Here is a 25,143-nt window from a genome sequence, read left to right as displayed (position 1 = left end):
AGTCTTCCTCGCCACTCATTTCCTCTCTTCTTCTCCCTCCTGCTAGTTCTGAATCAATCTTCCATTTTTTCATCGCAGTTATGACCGTTAAGCATCTCTATCAAGTCCCTTGGTTCACTGGGCTCAGTGCTCCCTTTGGCGACCATGTATACTCTCTCCCCCCACCCCCCCTCCTCTTCTGCATTTATATGCCTTTTGATTTAAACGCTTCACCGCTACAAATCTAAACATAAATCGTTATGGACGTCGGAATTCAAATAATGTCTCGTTTCCCTCTTCCCCCTCAACCCTCCCATCTTCAGTTCCTATCGTTTAGTAGATTTACTGCTTCAAGTTATCATTCATTAACTAGGCTGCATTCTATTTAATCCTCTCACTCTTCCCTTAATTAAATGAAGCTTTGCTTGCATTGAACAACTACATGTACTAGTAATACAATGTTGCATCTTAAATTACGCTCAAAAATCTCATACAAGCGGTGCCAGAAAAGAAACAATGAATAGTGCAATTTCTTTCTTTCTTTCTGGTTTTACAAGAGTGCAATTTCTTTCTAATATGATTTATTAGTCAAAAAGCTTTGTGATTCAAGTGATTTGCATCGGATTTGATACTTCTCTTTTACTATTTAAATTTGAATTTCGATTTTTTTTTCATCTGAAATTTTGTTCACATACATTCTTCAACCAAAAAAATGTCTTTTTTTTACCTGATAACAAATTTTGTATGAAACTATGATCTATCCAATGTATAAAAATCTAATTATTTCATAATGTTTATATTTATGTTTATGCTTTGCGTCTCGTTTGTGTGTCTTTGCTTGCGAGTGAACCCATGAAAATCGTTCTATTTATTACTATTTAGGAAGCTCAACAACACAAAAGTAACGAGTATGGCCCAAATGGATAGGCTGGTTCTTGCTTCCACCACTCACTTTCAATTGAAGTGACTAGTTCTTGTTTTAAAACCCCCCCCCAACCCAAAAAAAAAAATTACTAATTCTTGATTTTATATTTTTTTTAAATTTACTATATTATTTTCAAATCTGCAACATATGTTACATGAACTTTTTTCTAACAAATTGTGAAACTAATCATTCCGTCTTGGAACTAATTATTTTAATGTCCATATTTCTACTTAGGGAAATTACCGCATTTCACTTAGCAACGGATTTCCGGATTTAGCCACATGTTTCATCAAATTCAGAAAGCAGAGATAATATTTCCTTTTACTTAGTGAACGGTTGGATCACTCTGTATCAACCAATCAGACTCTGATGCTTCAGAACGAGGGGAAGAGAGGAAGAGAGAGTCATGAGGCTAGAGGTGGAGCGATCCCAACCCTTCACTAAGTAAAAGGAGATATCAACGAGCCAACCCAGTTGTAAGTAAAGAAGTGGATGTTACCAAGAACAAAAGAAAGAAACTGAACAAGTGTATCCTCTCCAAGTTTCATTCATGGCATTAATTTGTTTGTGTAACTTTCATGCTGGGGTATAAGGGTTTACATCCTCAGCCACGTGGCAAATTGCCTTTGCTCACACTTGCCTTTGCATCCCAAACACTAAAGACAGACGTTCCCAACGACAATAACACATTGGGTTACCCACTGCCACATCTCATTGGAAAAATCTACACACACAATTCCTCCAGCCATGATACCAAAGCGTTACTTACAAGTTTATTACTAATATATGTTGCTATTTCTTTTTTTTTTTTCTTTTTTTCTTTTTAATGTAGAGTTATGGCCATTCTCTCGTAGTTAATCTCCAACATTCAAACCTCATCTTGGAGGATGGAATGAACAAGCTCTCATTTGCTTGGCTTTTGCTTTCGTTATCTTCGTCTGGTCCCTTGAGAATAGATAGAGATCAACACATAAGCATGGGTGAATAATAATCTTGTGGCAGCTATATAACCATGAAATCGTTTCTTCTGCAAAATGTCCGTTGCTTCCATCAACAACTTGTGTCTCCCCTCTGTCACTGCAAAAACCTTTCTCAAAACAACCACGTTACGTCCCTTTGTCTTCGCAACACTCACCCCACCCACTTCTTCTTCTTCTTCTTCCTCCTCTTCCTAGTTCCCTTCTCTCATCCAAGACAAGCCTGTCTTTGCTGCTCCTGCTCCATTCATCACCCCTACTTTGGTACTCTGCTTAAATTTCATTTTTAGTAATTTTTCTTGCTACGTGAATATCAGTACACGTCACAGAAGTAGTATTATCCATTTAAGTGATGCTGGGGATTCTGTTTGATCCTAATTCGTTCGAGGGTCAATGTTGGCTCAAATGGTTAAGTACGCTAGAATCTAATAGTGACCACGTGTTAATTGGTGAATCTGGTTTTGCAACTTGGACAAGAATTAAGGGTGTGTAGCGCTTTAAAGTTTGGGCTTTTCACGGGGCCACTACCACGTCGGTAGCTGAGTTAGCTAATAGATTAATTGGAGTGACAGGTGTGTGGTATCGATTTGTATTGATTAGTATGTGTCAGTCGTCGCCACCATACAATAGCCTATTTTCTATATGTGAAAAATAAATCAATTATTTCTTAAAAAAGTCTAGAGAATTGGAGAACACTTTATTTATAACTGCATATTTTTGTGAAGACATATCTAGTAAGTGAATGAGTTTCAGCTGACTATTTTGGAGTTTTGTGTAGAGAGAGGATATGGGGAAGGACTACGAGAAAGCCATAGAAGAACTCGAGAAACTTCTAAGGTAACCAAGCACTCTGCTGGAAACACAAACACACATGCAATTTCATGACTTCGAGATTTGACTTGCATTGTGTTTAATGAAATAGAGAGAAGGGTGACCTGAGAGCCGTTGCAGCTGCAAAAGTAGAGCAGATAACAGCTGAGTTAGGGACGGCAACACAAACAGTTGATGGCGTGGCATCATCCGAGGCCTCTGAAAGGATCAAAACTGGTTTCATTCACTTCAAGAGAGAGAAATACGAGTTTGTCTCTATTCATTACTCCTTCACTTCACCAGCAATTTTCTTTCTTCCCGCTTTCTTAATATTCTTCTCATTTTCAACAGCAAGAATCCAGCTTTGTATGGTGAACTTGCCAAGGGCCAGAGCCCAAAGGTATTGTAGAATTTACTTGCATCAAACCTCATAACTTTTCATTGAGACTCTCTTAGTAGTGAGCTTGAATTGAGTCTAATTATGGCATGTTGCAGTTTATGGTGTTCGCTTGCTCAGACTCAAGAGTGTGCCCATCTCATGTGCTAGATTTCCAGCCTGGAGAGGCTTTTGTGGTCAGAAATGTTGCTAACATTGTCCCACCTTACGACCAGGTCTCTTTGCAATTCAACCATTTCTTCATATCAGTACTTAATTAGTACTCTCAACTGTGCTAAATTCTGATTTGCTCTGATGTATCAGACAAGATACGCTGGAGCTGGGGCTGCCATTGAGTACGCAGTTCTGCATCTCAAGGTACATGATACAAATACTGAAAGAGTCTCAGACCTTCTTGAATAATTTCTGACTTCACAATTTGACTGGACGATTGTAATTTTCTTGTACAGGTTCAGAACATTGTGGTCATTGGGCACAGTGCTTGTGGAGGTATCAAGGGGCTTCTCTCTATTCCAGATGATGGATCCATCTCTACGTAAGTCTAAGTACATGAAGCGCTGATGAATAATTTTGAAGGACTTGAAAAGAAGGATCGAACATAAAACATTCCTTTTAATGCGGCCAATTTGTACTTACTGTAACTGTTGCGTTGTGTGCAGTGAATTTATAGAAGATTGGGTGAAAATATGTTTACCTGCAAAGGCGAAGGTGAAATCAGCACATGCCGGTGCATCTTTCCAAGAGCTATGCTCACATTGTGAGAAGGTAGGAGACATTAAAGCTACAAGTTTCTGATATGAAATGGCAACATGCCAAGATGACGGTGCTGATAATGAAGGTTTTGGTGCATTTTTCAGGAAGCTGTGAATGTTTCACTGGGAAACCTGTTGACCTACCCATTTGTGAGAGAGGGATTGATGAACAAAACTCTGGCATTGAAAGGAGGATACTATGACTTTGTGAAAGGGGGTTTTGAGCTTTGGACCCTTCAGTTTGGCCTTTCTTCTTCTATATCTGCATGAACATGAGCCATGACTGACCTCATCTTGCTTCCCTAAAATCTAGTATTGTCCGGCTAAAAGAAAATGTACTTTGTTATAAACCACGATGAACGAGATGGAGATTCAAAAAAGAGTAGACGGCAGATGATTCTCCACTGCTAGTTCCAATTATTTAAGTTTCTTTTCCTGCAAGAAATGAGGAGCAATAAAACGTTGACAAGGTCTTTTATTACCGCATTTTTCTTCTTTGTTTGGTAAAAGATATGGTCACCATTCTGCACTGGAAACTATAGGGTCATGCTCAGAGCTTGTGTCTGCAATTAAGAGAGCTGCTTTGAGCTTTATCCTATAATTATGTTGTATTATTATTACGAACTCAATTATGAATAAAAGCCCCTTTTCTGAACTTCATGATGGTCCATTTTGCCACATCAATGTTCTTTGTACATATTTCTTTTGTAGCTTCTTGGCCTCTCTCCTTAAATCTACACCCGTCCCAGAGTTTACAAAGAATATTTTGGCAAATTATAATGTAACAAGTCAGAACAGTTCCCGATAACAAAGACATGACAAGTGATTTTCTGTTGAGCTTCAAAATGAGTGGATCATTCAGAAAAATTTCTCCATATTCCTCACACTAGGTATTTGGTGGAGAATGTAATGTCTGATTCGTATTCCTTTTTTTGGTGCCAACCAAGTAAAGCCTCATTTCTTGGCCTTGGTAAATCTGAGGCAACGGTATTTTTCACCACCGACTGTGATTTCAAGAGCTCCATCTTGATTATCCTGAATGGACGCGGTTCCCATTAATACGCTTTTTTCTTTCTCAAGATTTTCCCTCTCCATCTTCAGCCTTGCTTCTTGGCGAGAAATCTCTGCCTGCAAGATAAATGATTTAGGCCATTCAGCAGCTATAATCTTGTGCAAAACTAGGCGCTGAATGATACATGAAACCGTTGGCAGAATGCAACGTGCTTGTCTTTCAAAGCATTAAGAGAGCATAATATAATAACATATAGGAAAAAATTTGTATACTCAATTTTATGTAATTAAGGCACTTGTTTCCAATTAAATCATGACATATGGATTTTTTATCGATTATTTTTTCTACAACAAATTCTTGTTATTAATATTATTAACATATTGAAATCCACATGTAATAATTTGATTGGATGAAAGTACATTAAGTATATAAGACTAAGTGCGTAAATCTTGCCCCATAACATATTTGTACTCATGTGTCTACTGAGGACAAGTTAATAATAAAGAACAAGCTTAAAGATCAAATCATCCCAGTTATTTTTTTTTATATATTTGATTTTGGCCTGGTTATATTAATCCATAACCTCAGCAAAATTATAATTGTTAGCAGACATTTAAAAGAGAACATAAACAAAACCCTACTTGCATATTAAATTATTCATAAAAACATCAAACCCCATAAATGAAAATCCCTATTTTGCAGCAACAAGCTCACACCACATGATTAAAACTCTTAAAATGCAAATACTGAAAACTTAAGCCAATTTTTTGGTTCGAAAGAAGTCATAGCTGTAATAACTCCTCAAAAACTTGAAAACTGTTCAACAGCACCAAGCATATCTAGCTTACTTAAAGTGGGATCAAAGTTATCACAACTTTTATTATGTTCTTTTGTGTTCATTAAAACAAAAGAAGTTATGAGAAGTGGACACCTCCCGACGAGAAAGCTCAGCCTTCCATGCAGCCTCGCGCTCAGCAACTTCACGCTCACGTTCCTTAATGTAACTTTGCATCTCTCTCTCCTTCATGATCCTGTCTTGCATGTCAGCATCTAATGCTTCCTTCAACTCCTCCACAAACTTATCTACAACAGCTTTTATCCGAAGAGACATCCCCCTTCTTGCACCTTCACTACACCTAAGACTGCAGCCAAGATAAACACAAAATTTAAATTCTTGATTTAAGAGAAAGAACTGCAGTCAAGCAATGCATTCAGGTTCAATTTTTATGTTCATCATGGCCAAAAAGAATGATCTGGGCACAACTTCACCTATCAAGATTTGTACATCTATCTGGGACAAGAAAAAAATTCAATTAAATAGAAGCAGTTAATTCCTGAAATGCATTGTTGAGCAAGCACATGAAACTAGAAAGTTTGTTATCAAAATTACATCCCCATGTTTACCATTTCTTTCTTTATTTCAATTTCTTTTTCAATGACAACTGATACAATGAAATTCAGCCCAAATAAAGTTTTCGAAGCAAACAGTGAAAAATCAATAAGAATGCCCCAAAATAAAAAACTTCAAAGATCCCATGAATCAAATACAACCCACCAAAAAAGAAGCATACACACAGTCCATCCAGATCCAAGACTTGTTAATTTCAATACCCCAAATTGAAAACAGATAAGAAAAAGAGGAGGCAAAGTAGCACCTCAAAGACGAAATTTTTTAACACAGGGCTTGCATATCTACTCAAAAGTCTGAAATGTCCACCGTGGTATCATCTACCCTCTTCGTCTGCATATCAAACTGCATTGAGAGGGGAAGGTTCTAGCTGCCACTGTAATTTTGCCCATAAAGTTGGATTAACCAGAATCCAGATGAAACCACGGAAGCAAAGGCTTTCAAAAGAAAAGACGGGAACTTGAATGGAACGAAACGAATCGAATACGGGTCAAAAATTTCTCCTGTTACTGGTTCAACAATTTGGGTTAGTTGGGCCCATCCTTGTCCCGCATGCTTTGCATTTTTCTTGTCCAAATTACCAAGTGTACTTCATATATATATATATATATATATATTTCAACTAAAAATTAATTAGGGCTGGCTCCATCCGTTTTGCTCCTCTAGGGAGGGAAGATGTTTAATGGAGGGAGAAATAATAGAGGCAATAGGTTCACGGATCAGTCACTTACCTGCAATTGGAGAACCAGAAATCTTCGCCTTTGTTGAAATATATAATAAACAAATTATACATTGAAAAATAAAAAGAACAAAATAGTAATTTCATAATAAAAATGTGATAATATTATTGTGATGTGTAAATAAATTATATAATAATATATTATATAAATATATGTATTTAAATTCTAGAAAATATCTTATTAAAATATAATTTATTTAAAATTATATTATTCTTGAATCCAATTCACTAATAAAATAATAAAGGCCGACGAAAAGCAGTTGATAAAACTAAAAAGGAAAAATAACATTCAATGATCACTCAAATTAATTATTCATAAATAAAGATCAATATAAAATAAATTATTGTTAAAATTGAAACATGAACTTGTTTTTTTTAAAATGAAATTTGTTGATAGTCTTTTTCTATGATTAATTTACTTGAATAGTTCTTGAATGTGATTCTTTCAATTAAAAATTTATAGCTCAGCCTACCTTAAATAAAAGCCCTCTAGCCTAAAATAAAGGCCCAAGAAAGGCCCATTGTAAATGCTATTTAAACTTCAAAGCTAATCAAGTCACAAGAAAGGTGTTGGGTCTTGTGAAAAAAAATAGAAAAAATCACAATCAAGAACCTTTAAAGCAACTTATTTACAAAAAGGGATCAAAAGATTCTAAAATCACTTTGCAAGATCAAGAAATCAAAATGTAATTAAAATTTAGTGTGAAAAGATAAAACTATCTCTCATTTAAGTTTTTTAAGAAGTCTCCACCAGCCACTGGATTGGTCACCGACTCGATAAAAGGGCCAAATTATTTTGTTTTAAAGGTAGCCAAGAGGAGTTTGAACCCACAGACCCTTGGCTACTCAAAAGTATTATTAGCCACTAAGCTAACAGTATCTCTTAATTATATAACGCAAATCTTTATATATATATATATATATATTATAAACTTTGCTTCACATTTTGAGCAATACTTGTCAGAGTTGAATAGTTACTTATCATTTTATAAATGACTACTTGTTAAGTTATTAGTGAGTGTTGTGATCTCTGCAAGTGCACAGGTCGTAATAAGTAATATAAAGTGAATAGAATATTGTTCCAATGGAAATTTGTTTAAAAAAAGATTATTAAGCAAAAGACTAAGCAAATTTAATTGAGTTGAACAAAACATAATTAGGTAAAGTTAATTTTGAAAATTCAATTAAAATTGGAAAATAAATAAAAGAAAATGATTCTCAAATTTTAAGCACAAATTGGGGTCTAGGAGTATTTATCCCTCTTACATCTCATAACACTAAAAATACCTCCTCTCATAAATGTTTCTAATAAAGACAAGTGTTAATCTAGGGTTCAAAAAAAACTTCAACAAGCTCTCTTAAGTCATGAATATAATATCCTAAAAATTTAACCTCTTGTTAATTATATTAATTAAGGATAATTAAATGAGAATTAGTGTGATATGTGAACAGAGAGGACTAATGAGTGTTTTGAGTTGTGTTTTCAACCCTAAATGCGGGTATAGAGTGAGGTTAGGTCGCTTGGACTTCAAAATAGGAGAAAAATTAAGGAAAATGGCTCTATGCTATATGCTACAGCGCATGCACACATGCCACGGCGCACAAGTCATATAAATGCTAAGAACCATTTCTATGCCACATGCTATGATGCGTAGGAACATGTGCTGTGGCGCATGGATGAAATTTGATAGTAATAAGTCACAAAATTAGTTCAAAAAACAGAGAGAGAAGAGAGGTTTGAGTAAGAGGACAACGGAGAATGCAAGGGCTTTACTAGAGCTTAGAGATTTGAAGATTTGAGAGTATTTTGGAGCTTCTAATGACTTGAGATAAGTTTTTCAAGCCCTAATCTTCCTCCATTTTCTCTTTTTAATAGATTTGAGAGTTAAAGCTTGATATAGAAATGAGTTTTAGATCTTTGAGGCTATAGGTCTAACCCATTAACTTAAATGGAGTTAATAAGAGTCATATAAGTTGTCTAAACTTAATATTAATAATTTTTAGTGTCTTTAAGCTTGAGTTTCTCATTATAGATGAAAATGACAATTATTTTGGTTAAGAGGGAAGTTGGACCCCACTAATGGTGTTTAATGGATTTATTAACGATAGTTGTAGTTAAAGGGAGTGGATAAACCCAATGGATAAGTCTAAATGCTAGAAATAAGAACTTTAGACATTTTGACATTTAAATTGTATAAATAGTGGTTTTAGGTTGTTGGATATTAAAATCAATATTACTCAAATTCATATGACTTAATTATAGTTTATGGAAGTTAATGTATCTATTGGTCGGGGGTAAACTCAAAGGTTAATATTGTGTGGTGGTTAAAGTGTTCAAAGAGGAAGTTAAGAGATTGTAAAGAGTAACGTTAATGATTGTGAACTTAATTAATTATAGATTAATCATTCCTGACACTGAATTGGAAGCACTTGTTAAAGGGTAAACTTTTGACCACTCAAAGGTTTGAGGTAGATAGGGAAATCTATTTTGTGTAGTTGTAGGTTAATTGATTTTCATTGGCTAATTCGTAGCGTGTTTTGAGAAACATTAATGAGGCTATGATGAGTTTTTTTTAATTATAACATGATGATGAATGGTCATGTGTTGTTAGGAAAAACTTGATATAATATTGTAAGCAATGTGATATAAATATATGGTGATAAAATGAGAAATGAACTTATGATGCATGAAATGTTATGATGGTATATGTGTGTGATGAAATGACAATGTGTGGATTCATATATGATGCTCATATGTTGTAGCTTGTTAAATATATGAAAGTGAGCTTGTTATTATAAGTTGATAACATGCTATGTGTGAGCATGAGTGATGCATGATCTATATTGGTGAGAGTTTACTTAGAGAGATAAGTAGTGATAAAATTCACGTGGTATTGGTTGCTTATCATTAAAATCAAAAGCTAGCCTAGCTAACTACCGTTGGAATTAGGAAGTAGCCACTATCCCACTGTTTATTGAAGGATAGTTTCATTATTTATTAAGGGACTCGAACCTAGTTATCTCCACTTGTTTGTTAAGGAGACTAGTTTAGGATTTATGACACCTTAGTGATTCAAGAGTAAGGGAAGCCATGGTTCGAGAGTAAAAGTAGTGACCTTAGCTAGGTTGCTTCCACAATTGGTGAGCTTGGGTAGCCTATTCACACGAACAAAGCTCTATTTGATTTTATAGCCCATGGTTTCAATTAAAAGCTATAAGGAGGATATAAGATTAGTTCGATCATACATATTATCTGACATGTCACATGGTTGTTAAGTTTGTGATAAGTCATGATATTTAAGTTGGCTATTATCATATGATTGTTATTACTATGGCAATGAGCATCTAATATTTGATTTGGCTATTGTCACATGGTTGTTAGTAATATGGCAATGTGCTTTGTGAATTAAATTGTGAAAAGATGAAATTATGATGAATTATATGAAATGACATATGATATTTGTGAAATTGTATGATATGTGATTGTATGCCTTATACAACAATATGCAATTGCATAAGGTAGAAGAACCTTGATTATTAAGTGATTGTACTCACTCCTCTCTCTCTCTCTCTCAATATTTTATAGGCTCTGGCTCAGAATGAGAAAAGGAAAAAGCACCTAAGGCATAGGACTATGTGTTCCTATAGTAGGCCTCACCTTGGTTTATTTTATATGTAATGCAATATTGATATTGCCAATTATGATTTCACATTTTGAATTTATGCATTCACTTGCATCAAACACTTATTGAGCTGATATTTGTATTTTGGTCCCTTAATATCTTGTAATATGAAATGATGATGTTGATAAGGTAGCATTATTAGTGCAAGTAAGGTATGAGAGTTGGGTATGAATGTGAATGCATGAAAAGGAATTTATTATGACATATATGCTATGCTGGACCTACCTCATTTGTTTTGATATTAAGGGGTTGAAAGTTGAGAATGATATATGTGAGTTATATTATGCATATGGTGTGTTGTATAGGTAATCTTACTTTATTAAGTGTGTTTTAAGTGTTGGTTATAGCTTTTGGTACAAGAGCTAGGTTTCCGACACCTGTGTATTGTGGAAAGTGTGAAAATGAGTTTGGGTGTCTAACTCACTTGTGTGAAATTATTTAAGAGTAAGACCTGTGCCACTACTAGTATAAAAAGAGTTTTTTGAAAACACCTAGTTTACTTGAATTGGACATCAAATGAAGAATAGGGCAAGATGAAGGTTCACCCCTATGCTGTCAACTTGACAACATAGTTGATGTCAAACTGTGCAATATGCTGCGTCGTAAGGCACAGTGAGGGACATGTCACGGCATATGTGCGTATGTCACAGTGCATCCCTATGTGTAGTCCTATTTGTTGTTTTTAAATTAATTTATAAATATTTTGATCACCAAATGGTATCACCACAAAACTCATAAACTTAGGGTTAGAGGCTTGATTTAATTCCCCAAGACCTTAAAAAAACCAATAGGTTCGGTCTAAACCTAAGAGAACTGAAATCAAAGCCCCATTGTCCCATAAATCCATAATTTTTGCATAATAAGGGAGAAAAGGGAATGTGCAACTTACCCAATAATGATTTAAACTCCAAATGCCTCCAAAGTAGCCTACGAATCATGCCCTAGTAGACCACAAGCTCTTCTCCGTCGCTCTCTTGTTATCCCTCTTTCTTTCTTTTATTTTTGATCTGTTTTTCGTATTTGATAAGTGTAGATTTTGCACGTGTGCCACGACACATGACATAGAATATCCCATAAATTTTTAAACTCCCTTCCGTGCCATGGCCTGCTTGAACATCGACCTAACCCTCTTCTAAGGCTGTCCAAGGATTCAAAAATCACATTAGTCTCTCATAAACTTCGCTAAATCAAAAATTTATCTAAATTGATCAAATTACCTCTTGAAAACACTGATAATTACAAATGAGAAAACTTAAAATGTTACAATTTGGCTCCTAAAGTAATTAAAATGTAACAAAAATATACTTTAACTTTGGTCCACTTTGCATGACAAGTGGCAATTTTTGTCAAACTCAAGTCCTATTTAGCATTTTTAACTATTAACTTTGAGTTATTTAATGTCAGGGGCAAATAAGCTATATTTTAATTACTTTAGAGATAAAATTGCTACAACAAATAGTATAGAATACTGGATACTCATTGAATGATAGTTTAAGAATAAAAATGTATTTTAATTTTTTTATATTTTAGGAGCAATTTAATCATTTCACTAAAAAAATTAATTTCAACTAAGGATTATGAAACTGTAGTAAAATTTTAAAATCTTACGTATTTTGACTGATATAAATATGCAACCTTGGTTGTTGATATTTTTCCTTTATTATATTAATAAATTTTAGTTTAATAAAAAAAGGAAATAATAAAAATAAAAACTTACAGTCCAGCCAGCTAAAACAAAGGCCCAAAAAAGGCCATCGTAAATACTATTTAAATATTGAAGCGGAAACGGTCAAGTTACGTGAAAGGCGGTGGCGCGATTTGGTCCGTTGGGTATTTTCCCAATCTTGTATCTCCTCTTCGCGCTTTACACTTTGTTGCGCGCCCTCTGTCTGTTTATAAATGTTGTTGTTGTAATCCGTGAAACTTTTAGACGCAGCACAGAGCAATGGGGAATTTTGTCGACAAGCCACCTCCTTCTCCTCCTCCTCAGGTGGTGCTGGTGCCTCCTCTCTTCGATTTCCCTCCCTTTGCTGCTCGTGACAGGTTACGCGCTCATTCATTTCACTTGCACATTTCTGTTGAATTCATATATCCCCGGCCCTACCTTTTGTGTTCTTTTCTGTTCAGTTTACTCAAAAGGTTCCGTTTGATAGTAATTTGTAATTATTTTGGTTCTCTCTCGTTGGGATTATAGTTATTGCTATTTGAAATTCATAATTTAAATATAATTGATATTTCATTTAGCAAAGACCTATGGACCTCGATTATTTAGCCCTCATCTAGTGGATAATATGGGTAACCCTTATGGGTACGTCAATCTAGCAGTATGTAGATTCAATTCGTTGTGTTCATCCACGGTAATATTGTGAATTGCATTCCCCTCGTTCGATGTATATTGTATTATGGTAGTATTAGCATCTGCGTACTAAATCATGTAAACACGGCACTGATCTGGTTCAGATTTATATGTTGTATTGTGCTCATCCATTGTGCATTACATTTCGTTGTGTTCATCCATTGTTATTTTTGTGCATTGAATTCCCCTTATTCATTGTAATATGGTAGTAATAGCATCTATACTTTAAATCATGTACTCATGGCAATAATCTGGTTCATGTTTATATGTATTAGGAAGTTGATATGGTTCTTATCTGTTGTGATTTGAGATGATGCAGGATGTTGGTGCCTTCTTACAAGTTGTTATTTGGGAAACTTGCTTTGAAATGCCTTTTTGAGGATTACTTTCAGGAAGCAAGGCATTTTACCACAAGAATTATGCTAAAGCCAATTGATGATCCTCATGTGGATCTTATTGCAACAGTATCCATGGAAGATATTAGATTTTACTTATCTAAATTTTTTCAGTTTTGTGTTCTGGTTTTGATTAAGTGATCAGTAAAGTTAGAGCTGTGAGCAGAATCACTTTCCCTTAACCTGTTTAGGTTTCAGGTCCTCTTGATCACAAGCCTGAGGAGAATATCATAGGGAATGCATTATTTCGATGGCAAAGGTCTTGTGATTTTGTTCTAGTGTAGTTTCTGATATATATGCTTTTATTATATGGTTTGTTGAGTTTTTTTTTTTTTTTTACCTTGGTGGAGCATACAGTGATGTTCATGATCCTCATACCTTCATGGACCTTTATGTGTCGAACTCTGATCAGTAAGGGACTCTTGCTTTGAAATATAAAGCTCCAGTTCATATGTTCCACCCTCAGTTGGTTTCTTGCCATGGGAGAGGTAAAGATTTTGCATTCTGTATCTTCAGGATTTTGCAGATGAGATCGTGTGCTTACTATCCAAAATATGGATTTGGAGCTTATGGAATTTTTCCTTTGCTTTTGAAGAAAAGGTGCACTGGTTGCAGCACATGGATTGAGTTTTTATGGTATTCTGTACATCCAACGTATTACATTACAATATGATATTGTTCATGAAGCTAACCATTTGTACAGAGAATCTTCAGAAGACTATGGCCAGATGGGATTGAGATATGGTTCTAAAAACCTTTCTTGTGGAATCTCACTTGTGCCTTTTGCTGGTATGTTACCTGATTTTCATGTTAATGAAGCTTTGGCCTGTGATATTATGATTTCAGGAGTTCTCTGTATAATACATTTCAATCTTATTCATTATATGAGTCTCTCAGATTTCATGAAAATGGAAGGATCAGCCTGTGGCACTTGCGACTTTGTCATTTTTTCTCCTATACCGCTAATTTTCTCTTATTTTGGTTCACATTGCTATTACTTAATATTTTGTTGGAAAAATTTTAAGCTTTGCCATGAAATTTTGGAAAGACTTGTTCAGGAAACTAATGGCTTTGCTCTCTCTTTAACTATTTCCTCCTCCTTTGCTTCCTCTAATTTTTGTCAATAGGAATTAGATGACTTTTATGCTGAAAGCTTGCAATATTATTATTATAGACTGCACATTGAATATATTTTATTGAATTAAAGATGATACTATATAAATAAAAAATTTAGTCTAGTTGGTAAAGAGGGATGGCACGGTATTGCTCCTTACTAAAGTAGGTTCAAACACTTAAAGAGTAAATTCTGAATCTGCCAAGCTGATGCGCTTTTAACATCTCCTGGGAAGGATGTTTAGTTTTGTAAAAGCTTGAGGATTACTGTACTTTTCTTCCCATGCTTGGTAAATTTTAATTTATGGATTGGAATTTTGGAAGGAAGTATCACTTTATGATCTGGCTGGGATGATTATGAATGTGTTGTGTGATTGTCATACCTTGCAGTGAAAGATGAAATGCCAAAAAGTGTATGGCTGGTCAGCAGGATGGGAAGGGTGACAGCTGGAGTGCAGTATGAGCCACTACGTAAGGCTTCCAGATATGATTGCTTTGGAACTCCCCCTCAACCTCTTATTTAGAAGTATTATAGTAGTAGAACTGCTTCTGTTGCAGTGTTTTTTTTATACGGGTGCATATATTGAACTGTGCTACTGTCTCTGCTAGTAGCTTAGTTATCGGTTTCATTTTAACTTGTTTTTCTTCCCACTTTTTATCCTTTCCTTTCCTTTTCTTATAGCCTATTGATTTGAGAGTAGGCATATTATGGGAAGCTTTTGCTTAAGGTGTATGAGTGCTAGAGGTAAGGCTGACAGTAAGGGGAAAGGGGGTAGATGAGAGGACTTGTGTGATTTCAACATGGAAATATTGGGACACGTGGCTGGTAGTAGAGTGCAAGTAAGGGAAGTGAGGATATATTTACAAGAGAATAAAAGTAGAACAAGGTGTCGCGAAGGTCAGGTAGTTTTGGAGACATCTAGCTGTCTTGGATTGTGCTAGAACCTATCTATTTCCTGCCTCCGTACCTTCCTTCTGTTGATTTTTTTTTCTGGGATTGGAGTTTGTAATCTGGTTTAGTGGAAAACCAGAGGCGTAGTTAGCCTTAAACTCTGTTCTCCTTTTGTGCTTTGTTGCTTGCTGCATCATTGAGTTTGTTTCTCTGTCAGCATATAAATTGCAATCATACAAGAAAAGATGACATGTTTGCTGCTCTCACCAGAAAGCTGACATCATTGCATCAATTTTCCATTCAGGATGATTTGTACAAGTCATGTTAAGGGTTTTAAACTTTTCTTGCTTTCAATTTATTTGAGTGGAATTGATGTTTGCACTTGTAGTTGAAATAAGTTGCTTAACTTCATTTGTGAATCTGTATAACAGGTGCACCTCAGCACATGCATTGTGGGATTTTTGGGAATTGGGAAACGAATTTTAGGATTTAATGTAGTGAAGCAAGAGTTCTAATAAGAAGAAAATGTGTGAATTAAGTAATTTGTGTGCAAATTTTTTTAATGTTTTGATTCTTCTTTAGATGGAGATTCAAAACTCACAAATTTGATGAACTGGAGTTGTGCGATTGGTTATGGTGTGGGATTTGGCAGCCCCTTGAGTCCGTCCTTCAATTTTGGTCTTGAGCTTGTTAGAAGCTCTCAGGTATATTCTGCTTTCTCATATTTATTTATTTATTGCTGGATCTCAAATTGATTGCTAAGTTTGGCAACTTTTCCATTTATTTTGACTAGTTAATTTATTGTTTGCTTCATGAAGCTATTCAATATGGAAGTAGTATAAAATTTTCTACTGGCCTGTTGTCTAATATATGCATTCAACTCAATTAACTTCAAGCCAACTTAATGCATCGTTCTTCCTTCTATTTTAGTTATTAAAATGTTGGGAACTGTGCAATAAATTCTTAAACTCTAAACAATTTGCAGTTTATCGCCTCATTTTATCAACATATGGTTGTCCAAAGACGGGTATGTTTCTTGGTTCTTTCTCCTTTTCTTTTTCTGTTCAGTGGTTGTTGTTCCTCCATCAGTGTCTGATTTTTCTTGTTGCATAACAGTTGCATATATGTTTGAATGGCATGATGTTAAGCATGAGCACTAAATTTGTCATCCATGGTTATTTGTTAAGAGATGTTATTTTTAACTATGATGTTGACATATATTATGAATTATGAGACTGGTGAAAAATTACCTCTCTTGCCCATTGCCTTGTTTTCCTTGTAAGAATCATCTGTAGTTGAGAATTACTCCCTCTGGTTTTGGATATAAGGAAATTTTAGAAGACTTGTTTGGTCCAAATTATAAGCTGACAAATAACCATTGTTTGTTGCACTAAATAATTTTTTCCAATGATGCCTTTCATTAAAGGAAATCTGGGTAGAAAATCATTACTTTAAATTAGGAGTTGTAATTATGTATCATTAAATTTAAGGTAGAAGCTTAAAGATTAAATCAGGGGCTTTTGTTGAAAATATTTTTGATTTGGGACAAATTTAAGAAGGAGCTTTTCTTAATATAGTGAGGGAGTTATTTGTAACTTATATTCAAGACTGGAGGGAGTAAATTTTTATTGAATAAACTTGTAATTTCTGGAAACTTGGGATATTGGTCCCTTTATTTGTAAATTTATAATATAACTTGTAAATTTAAGAAGGAGCTTTTCTTAATATAGTGTTCACCGTACTCAGAAAAATACTTAAACTAGAGGCTAATGTTATGTACCCAGGACCTTTTTATGTCTGGGCGCTTTGACCTTTTGATCTGATTCTATTTCATATTTATGTTGATACCATTCGATCCAAGACACTACTTACATTTTCTTGTTGACTGTTTTATTCTTCTAATAATTATGAGATTTGTTTTTTCTTTTTGGTTGTAGTCTCAAGCTGACAGGTGTAATTGTATAAATGAATATTTTGCTGAATAAGTCTTTCACTTGAACAGGTGAAGAACCCCTTTGAACAGCATGATGTAGTTGGAATTACAAATTATATTGATTTTGGTTTTGAGTTACAGACGAGGTATTTTTTTTAAAAAAATTCAGATTACATTCATATTGGTGTACACTAATGTAGTGGGATCTGATTTTCTTTCTGTGAAAGGGTTGATGATGCTATGACATCGAACAATATCCTCGACTCCACTTTTCAAGTAGGAGCATCCTGGCAGGCAAATAAAAACTTATTGATGAAGGTAAATTGTATAAATGAATTGCTGATACTATGTGATACAGGTGCACATGGATTAGATTGGATTTAACAAGACTACCACCCCTTTTTTCAGGCAAAGGTTGGACATCGTGGCTTATCAATGGCATTGGCATTCAAGTCATGGTGGAAACCTTCCTTTACTTTCAATATTTCAGGTGTGGGGTTCTTCTCTTCATTCTCACTAAATTCTTTTTCCTCCTTTTTCATTGGTTCTTGTATGTGTAGCCTGGAGGATATACAACACTTCTATACCCCAACTTGTCATCTTGTATTTATACCACATGTATGATAGGCTTATGCTATTATGCCCTCGCCTATATAACATTGCCATCAGGTGTGGACTTGCATTGAGGCTTTTTCCCCTAGAAAAGCAAGGGTGTTGGGGTGGTGTTCTCCCAAAAGTTTCCGAAATTCAAAATATTTGCATTTTAGATTATAGAATCCATCCTGTTTGCCTCCTTCAGCTTTTAGATTCTTGTGGTAATGCTCTATTTCTTAAAAATAATTCCAGGCCTCCAAAATCCTGTTCCTCTAGTTTTGCCCAACTACAGGAAGCAGTAGACATGAAAACGGTGATATCTATATTGTGAATATTTTCTCGTCCCTGTGACATGCATTGGATATGCAATTTGACTTAGCGGTGATTTTTGTACAACCCTAACATAGCTAAAGGGACGGGTAAAATTGCCTCAATCTGCTACCAAGAACTTTATCGAAAAATAAAAACGGAAATGCTAAAAATATCTATTTTAACATAGTAAAATTTATTGTGGTTGATTTTATGTATGGGTTCCTAGTTTTTTGTTTATTAGTAATGTATTATCCCCGTGTTGGATGTTTGGAGTACTGAGCATGTTCTATTTTTCTGTAGCCACTCGGGATCGTGTTGATGGTAACATGCATTATGGGTTTGGCATCCAAAGCGAGAGTCTTAGAGAAGCCAGGTTCATTTTTTTGCATTAACTTTTGTTCAAAGGGATTATCTGCTAATTTAGTTTTAGGTCAATGTAGATGCGCGCAATGTTGCTGCATGAAAATGAGAACTACTTTCAGTATAACCTTATTTATGCGAGTACATAGCATAATAAGCTGTGTTATTGTACTCGGTCATAATGGGACAAGTTGGTTCATATTTAGATGCGCTCCTCTTACTTCTGTGCAGTTACGAAAGGGCAGATCCCAATTATGTGCTTCTCACTCCAAACAAGGAGCACATGGCGGAGGGCATTTTCTGGAAAACGGGGAAGCACCCTATGCTGCAATCTGACGTAGATGCCGGAAATTTTGATGCCGTACCAAGAGAGTTAAGACCTCTTGATAAAATTTTGTAGTTCCTGCTTATACTTTTCATTTTGTCATCGAGTGTTACAGCTAAGATGGAGTTTTATTCGCGTTATATGGTAATAGCAACGCAGCACGTATATGCCTATAAATAACATTGCCAAGTTATTGTTTTGTTCACTCTTTTCTTGATTAATGAATTGAGAACTCGAGATTAGTTATAGGGTTCTTATTGAGTCTTCCTATTGGTTTGACTCCAAATTAGTGGTCTTGATGATTAGCATGTGAATGTGACCCATTCTGCCGCTACTCGGTGAAGTGGAATATTGGTCCTGTATTTATTAGAGGACGGGTTATTATGCTTCTGTCTTTCTTGAAGCCTGTCCATATGTATTGCCTCTGGAGGTAAACTCTTCTACCGGAGGAGATTGATTTAATTATGTTTTATTTGGTTAAGTTTTTCAGATGGATAACAAGTTTTTTAATCAAAGTTTCAGTTATGAATTAAGATAGAGTTGTATTCATATTATTTATACTATGTACTATGCAGCTTACAAGACTATAATTAGATTTGTTAGGTTGTTGATTTTTTTAATATTTATATTGATTAAAAATATAAAATTGAGATTATTCAGAAAGTTCCATGTGAATTTTTCTACTTCTTAGTGCTTATACAAGCGCTCATATATGTCATAAAAAAAAAATCCACGGTCCTATGTAACCGTGCCTGTGTTTCAATTTATGAAAGCTTTATTTTTACAGGGATAAAATATTGTTATTATTTACAAAAAACTTGTAATCATGAATCTATGATTTTTTTTCTTAAGCCACCGCTTTATCATTCCGTCTCTACATAGAACTTATAATAGAATTGATGTATTTGGTTTCTCCTTACATATTTATCCATTGTAAAAATTATAATTTTTTGAATATTATTTAAATTTAAATGCAAATAATTTGAAAGCAAAGCTCCATAGTTAACAAGAAACAGAAATGGCTTCTGCTTGCGCACTCCCTTCCACATACTTGCATTCCACATCCAAAGTTTCTCGATCCCCACGCTACAAACCTGCAATTTACGTTCCCAAATCCGTTGGTCTTCTCCACGAAAGCTTCATTCCCAATTGTCGTACCCTCTTTCTTTTTCGCTCTGCTTTCTCCGGAAACGCTAGCATCCTTTCCTCGCCAATCATTACTTCCTCTCCTAAACTCGATTCTCTTCTTCTTCTCTGCATTTCTGTTGCTCTGTCTTTCTCCTTCTTTCTTGCCGATATTGGTTCCGCTTCTGCTTCTGTGGTCACTTCGCCCAGGAAATTGCAGTCCGATGAGCTCGCTACTGTTCGTCTATTCCAAGAGAACACTCCCTCTTTTGTATACATTACCAATCTTGCTGCTAAGTAAGTGTCTTGCTAACTAGCGCTGACCGATCTTTCTGTTTATAATTTCTTCTTTTTTCCTGTTTTCAATGTGGATTCTAATGTTCTTAAGAGCGGGTGGATTGTTATTTCTTAGGCAGGATGCTTTTACGTTGGACGTATTGGAGGTTCCACAAGGTTCTGGATCAGGCTTTATTTGGGATAAAAATGTTCATATTGTGACCAATTATCACGTCATCCGTGCAGCTTCTGATCTCAGGTCAGTTGCTTGGTTTTGAAATTTGAATTCTTCTATCAAGTTTAGTCAGTTCCAGATAAAATTCGGCTTTAGAATGATATGATGATGATGATGCTAGGAAGTAGGAACTTTAAACTATGCAACTAGACGTGGAACAGAACAAAGTTGCCAAATGGCAACAGATTAAATAAGATTATTGGTGGCACTTCTATATTTGTTTTAAAGAACTGGGAAAAATAATTTGCTTATGTTATGCCATTTATTTGTAATTACTTTTGCAATGAATTTTTAATCTCTATTTCAAGTATTCGGATGATAGCTTGGAATTTTAGTACATAGCCCATCTGTCTGTCACAAACTCTTCTGCGTGTGTCTCAGTTTATTGTTTCTCCAAATGATTTTCTACTTTACTAATTCTATTAACTTTATTGTGATTTATCAGTTAAATAAAGTCAACATGCTGTGTGAATGATTGCACCTAATTCATTATGGTTTGTTTTGTATTGAGTCTGGCAAGTGATATGATTGATTCCCTTTCCTTGTGCCTGTCGGGAAGAAAACTTGACTGTGGATTCTTATGTGAGAATGGTTTAAAATGCCTAAGCAAAGTCATTGTTCCTCTTTCAATTAGTGCTAGTAATTTGCAGGGTCACTCTTGCCGACCAGACAACATAAGATGCAAAAGTTGTTGGCTTTGATCAGGATAAGGATGTTGCTGTGTTACGCGTTGATGGGCCTAAAGACAAACTCAGGCCTATACCTATTGTTGTCTCTAATGACCTGCTTGTTGGTCAGAAAGCGTACGCTATTGGGAATCCAGTGAGTACAAATTTACACTCTGCTTGTATAAATTGCAATATCCATGCTTTTTCTGGCTTCAGAGATCATGGCAATTCTGTTATTCCTGATTTATATATCTGTAATCAATCAATTTTACATGAAACTGGATTATAATCTTTATACACTTAATAATGGTTGTTGTCTTTTGTCAAAGATCTGCCATTTTTATTGACCATGGTCATTTATTCAGTATTGCCTGCATCTGTTGCCGTACCAATTTTTCCTCTTCAACATTTTGTGCAAAAGCATGCTTCCAAGATCAGTGAATTGAAAATGCTCCGGCAATTCAATATTCAATATTAAAATGAAAGCACAAAAAGACTTTTTTTTTTTTATATTAAAAGAACAGTGGAAAAGTTACTAAGATTGTAATTGTCATGGCCATGCTTTAATTTCTTTGAAGTTTTCAAGTATGCTTGCTGCTGAACTTCTTAATGAAGCTTCTAAATAATCTATAACTAGAATGTTATGTGTGTCAACATAATTGACTGTTTGTTTGGCCAATCTGATGTTTATCCTTGTGCAGTTTGGACTAGACCATGCTCTTACTACTGGTGCCATCAGGTATGAAACTCCAATCAATCATTTTTTTCTTTTAAAAAAAGAAACCTCATTCTATCTAAATATTACAATTTCCAACTCTTATGTCGTACTTTGAATTATGCATCTACATGTACCCAAAAAAAAAAAAAAAAATCCAGGCATGTATACGACATTTTACTAAAGCAAAGCAATGTCAAAATAGATCCCTATCAAATTGGTATAGTGTGATGCGTATCTTCCATTTTAGTTTTAGTTTTTGTTTTAGTTTTGGGGTCAAATGGTGTGCATATTTGAGTTACATCTAATTACTTTTGTCCATGACTAGTATTTGTTCTCCACTGACCCTAAAATATAGTGCATTAACTCTGAGCCTCCAATAGCCTGTCTATGAGGGTATTCTAAAGTCATATAAATGAGGGAAAGATGGTGGGGTGTGGAAGGAAAAGATATCTAAAATCTTAATCAGGCAACTAAAGATAAGATTAAACAGCGAAGAATGCTAGAGAATTCATACCCACGTTTAAAGCAAATTCTTTTGAAACTAAAAGCACAGATGAAAATATAAAAGAGAAAGTAACAAGTCAAGAAAATCATGGGCAAGGACTTATACCTCTAATCCCTTTGCTGAAATGCTTTATACTAGAAAACCTTTTTTCTTTTTTCTTCCTTTTTTGGGTAATTTTTTCTCTTTCTTCCTTTATCCTTTACCTTTTGGGAAAGATGTGTTTTATGGTGAATAGAAAAGTTCATGTGTTGGTTTTTGCACTATCTATCTTTTGTATTAATTGCCTGTTTTTACATTCTCAATAGTGGACTTCGCTGAGAAATTAGTTCAGCTGCAACTGGTCGGCCAATTCAAGATGTTATACAGACTGATGCTGCGATTAACCCAGGGAACAGTGGGGGACCACTATTGGATAGTTCTGGTAACCATATTGGTATAAACACAGCTATATATTCCCCATCTGGTGCATCATCTGGCGTTGGATTTTCTATTCCAGTGGACACAGTGAGTTCTAACTTAAACCTTGCTTTATATGAAGTTACTATTTGGATATGAGGAAAAGTGCGGCTCTGTTTTCATCATCCTTTAAATTTGATGACTAATCACTTGTCTCATATATTTAGGTAAGTGGTATCGTTGATCAATTGGTGAGGTTTGGGAAGGTCACAAGACCTGTTTTAGGGATCAAGTTTGCACCCGATCAGTCTGTGGAGCAGTTGGGTGTAAGTGGAGTGCTTGTCTTGGATGCTTCTGCTGACAGTCCAGCTGAGAAAGCTGTATGCATACTCTTATCCTGTTAACCTTTATTTGTCATGTCAGCTTATAGTATTATACCCTTCTCTTCGAAATTCATCGAAGTTTAAAATTTTTTGGTTTTTTGGTAGGGCTTGCAATCGACCAAAGGTGATGCCTATGGTAGACTCATTTTAGGCGACATAATAACATCTGTGAATGGTAAAAGGGTTACTAATGGAAGTGATTTGTACAGAATTCTTGATCAGTGTAAAGTGGACGATAAGGTATGGTCCTACTGTTATTTCCTGTAGCAATGTTGAGTCTCTCTATCTTGAGCTCCTGCAAAATTTAGATGCCCTTGATTGAGTGCAATTTTCTTTTAGAAAAACTTAAATTGAACTCTGCAATTTTTGTTGCTGAAAAAATATAAAAAAAAAACTGCAATTTTAAAAAAATAGATGTAAAACATGTAATTATCTGCATTACTTGTATCTTGTTGCAGTTTACGCTGGTTCAGACCGGATGTCATATACGTGTAGCAGAATAAATCATACTGTTAAGGCAGAAGTTGGACTCTATCTAAAATGTTATCTATGTTATTTGTGTTCAGCCCCCTGCCTCAGCGAGAAACAGTTCTGTTTTTAGCAATATTCTCCACTGGCCATTCTTGTTTAAAAAATGACAATAATAAAAATTTCAATCCAGACATGTTATTTACTTTTTCCCTTTTCCATTTTTTGTTGGAACGTACGTGTCAAACGTCTGTCCTAAAAGTCAATCCAGACAGCGAAAGGTTTCGCTGAGTCAAGTGAAACCTGAGCAGTAAGAAGCCAAAACATGCACAAGACCTCGTTAACTTAATCCGTTTTTATTTGAACTTTATTTTTGTTGCGATGTTTGTTTAATCAACCTGTTTATGGAAACTTAAATCTAAATAACTAATTTGTAATTTCAGTAAAGAGTTTTTGATTTTGAATGATGTTCATATCCAGGTGATCGTCGAAGTATTGCGAGGTGACCAGAAGCGGAAGATCCCTGTTATTCTTGAACCAAAGCCTGATGAATCATGATATGCCTGGTATCCTGCATGTTTGTGTGTGGTATACATGTATTTCATTTTATTCAAAATTTTCGTGTCCTTGGCTGGTTGCTGTCGAGTCCCTATCCATATCCATCATTAGTATAAAATTTCAAAACTTCAATATTAATTAAAAATAATTCGTAATTATCAATATAAATTTATAGAAAGTTACATTATTTATGAGCAAAATACATTTTTCAAGCTGCATTATCGGGATTCATAACTTCTGTTTTTGTTTTTTGAATATTTAACCATGTTTCAATAGGTTTAAATGTTTAGAAGAGTGAATTCAGTTTTAAAAAAGTTTTTCTTGTGTCTTGCATAAAATAATAGTTGCGAATGTATTTATAATGAAAATCATATTCTTTACAAGCCATTAGATGCAAGGGTGCTCAACCAATCTTGTACCATGTTAGTCTTGTCTGTAGGGTTGACTTGAGAGATTGGATCAGGCTGGGTTGAGATCAAATCCACTCAATCCTAATGTATGTATGAATACATTATATTGAAATCCTAATGGGTACATTAATTGATTTTGTAGGATTATTGGCAAGATAACATTCCTTATTTGTCATATATGCATATATATCTGAGCTTGTTGGGGAGGAAAAAAGGTATATCCTGTGCTTGATAATTTATTGAATGTCTGGTTCTACTAGAGGCAAGAATGTAAATTCCTTTCGTCTATAACTATACTTTTTTTATTAGTGAAATTATCTTTATTCTACAAGTAGCAAGAAAATAAATGAGAAACTACCTTGTGTTGTGATCAGTATAGGGTATCAATGCAAAAGCAGATAGCTTCGGAAATCTTGTGATAAATGGGGGACGGGGAAGT

At 34.9% G+C, this 25,143-nt stretch overlaps 3 protein-coding genes and 1 pseudogene across 6 annotated transcripts; 3 read left to right on the top strand and 1 right to left on the bottom strand.

Moving 5' to 3' along the window:
• Positions 1-8: 8 nt before the first annotated feature.
• LOC129306228 (carbonic anhydrase, chloroplastic-like) lies at positions 9-4,495 on the top strand. 3 transcript variants are annotated; one of them, XM_054946699.1, is made up of 10 exons: positions 9-146; positions 1,139-2,145; positions 2,660-2,718; positions 2,804-2,959; positions 3,043-3,091; positions 3,187-3,303; positions 3,392-3,445; positions 3,538-3,623; positions 3,748-3,853; positions 3,946-4,495. In XM_054946699.1, the coding sequence occupies exons 3-10, from the start codon at positions 2,669-2,671 to the stop codon at positions 4,108-4,110; spliced, it is 783 nt and encodes a 260-aa protein (XP_054802674.1). In that variant the 5' UTR covers positions 9-146; positions 1,139-2,145; positions 2,660-2,668; the 3' UTR covers positions 4,111-4,495. The 3 variants fall into 3 exon arrangements, with proteins under 3 accessions (XP_054802674.1, XP_054802673.1, XP_054802675.1); XM_054946698.1 differs by lacking the exon at positions 1,139-2,145 and having other exon boundaries at positions 13-146; XM_054946700.1 differs by lacking the exons at positions 9-146; positions 1,139-2,145 and adding an exon at positions 2,152-2,453.
• LOC129306229 (uncharacterized) lies at positions 4,470-6,764 on the bottom strand. The gene is made up of 3 exons (XM_054946702.1): positions 6,508-6,764; positions 5,784-5,994; positions 4,470-4,968 (listed from the first exon to the last, which is right to left on the bottom strand). The coding sequence occupies exons 2-3, from the start codon at positions 5,961-5,963 to the stop codon at positions 4,795-4,797; spliced, it is 354 nt and encodes a 117-aa protein (XP_054802677.1). The 5' UTR covers positions 5,964-5,994; positions 6,508-6,764; the 3' UTR covers positions 4,470-4,794.
• A 5,706-nt stretch (positions 6,765-12,470) lies between these two features.
• Positions 12,471-19,223, top strand: LOC129307193 (uncharacterized). Of its 2 annotated transcripts, none has more exons than XM_054948076.1 (15): positions 12,471-12,512; positions 12,613-12,725; positions 13,358-13,502; positions 13,625-13,692; positions 13,791-13,844; positions 13,950-14,033; positions 14,137-14,222; positions 14,937-15,017; positions 16,021-16,142; positions 16,424-16,465; positions 17,441-17,517; positions 17,599-17,689; positions 17,780-17,861; positions 18,578-18,650; positions 18,869-19,223. In XM_054948076.1, exons 2-15 carry the CDS (start codon positions 12,628-12,630, stop codon positions 19,035-19,037), a joined length of 1,272 nt encoding a protein of 423 aa, XP_054804051.1. In that variant the 5' UTR covers positions 12,471-12,512; positions 12,613-12,627; the 3' UTR covers positions 19,038-19,223. The 2 variants fall into 2 exon arrangements, with proteins under 2 accessions (XP_054804051.1, XP_054804052.1); XM_054948077.1 differs by having other exon boundaries at positions 12,489-12,512; positions 12,619-12,725.
• A 272-nt stretch (positions 19,224-19,495) lies between these two features.
• LOC129307192 (protease Do-like 1, chloroplastic) lies at positions 19,496-25,077 on the top strand (annotated as a pseudogene).
• The last annotated feature ends 66 nt before the right edge of the window (positions 25,078-25,143 follow it).

Source organism: Prosopis cineraria, unplaced genomic scaffold (assembly GCF_029017545.1).
Source record: "Prosopis cineraria cultivar Desert tree isolate PC_DT_omini unplaced genomic scaffold, ASM2901754v1 PC3, whole genome shotgun sequence".
NCBI classification, from domain to species: Eukaryota; Viridiplantae; Streptophyta; class Magnoliopsida; order Fabales; family Fabaceae; genus Prosopis; species Prosopis cineraria.
This window is presented reverse-complemented; position numbering and strand designations above follow the sequence as displayed.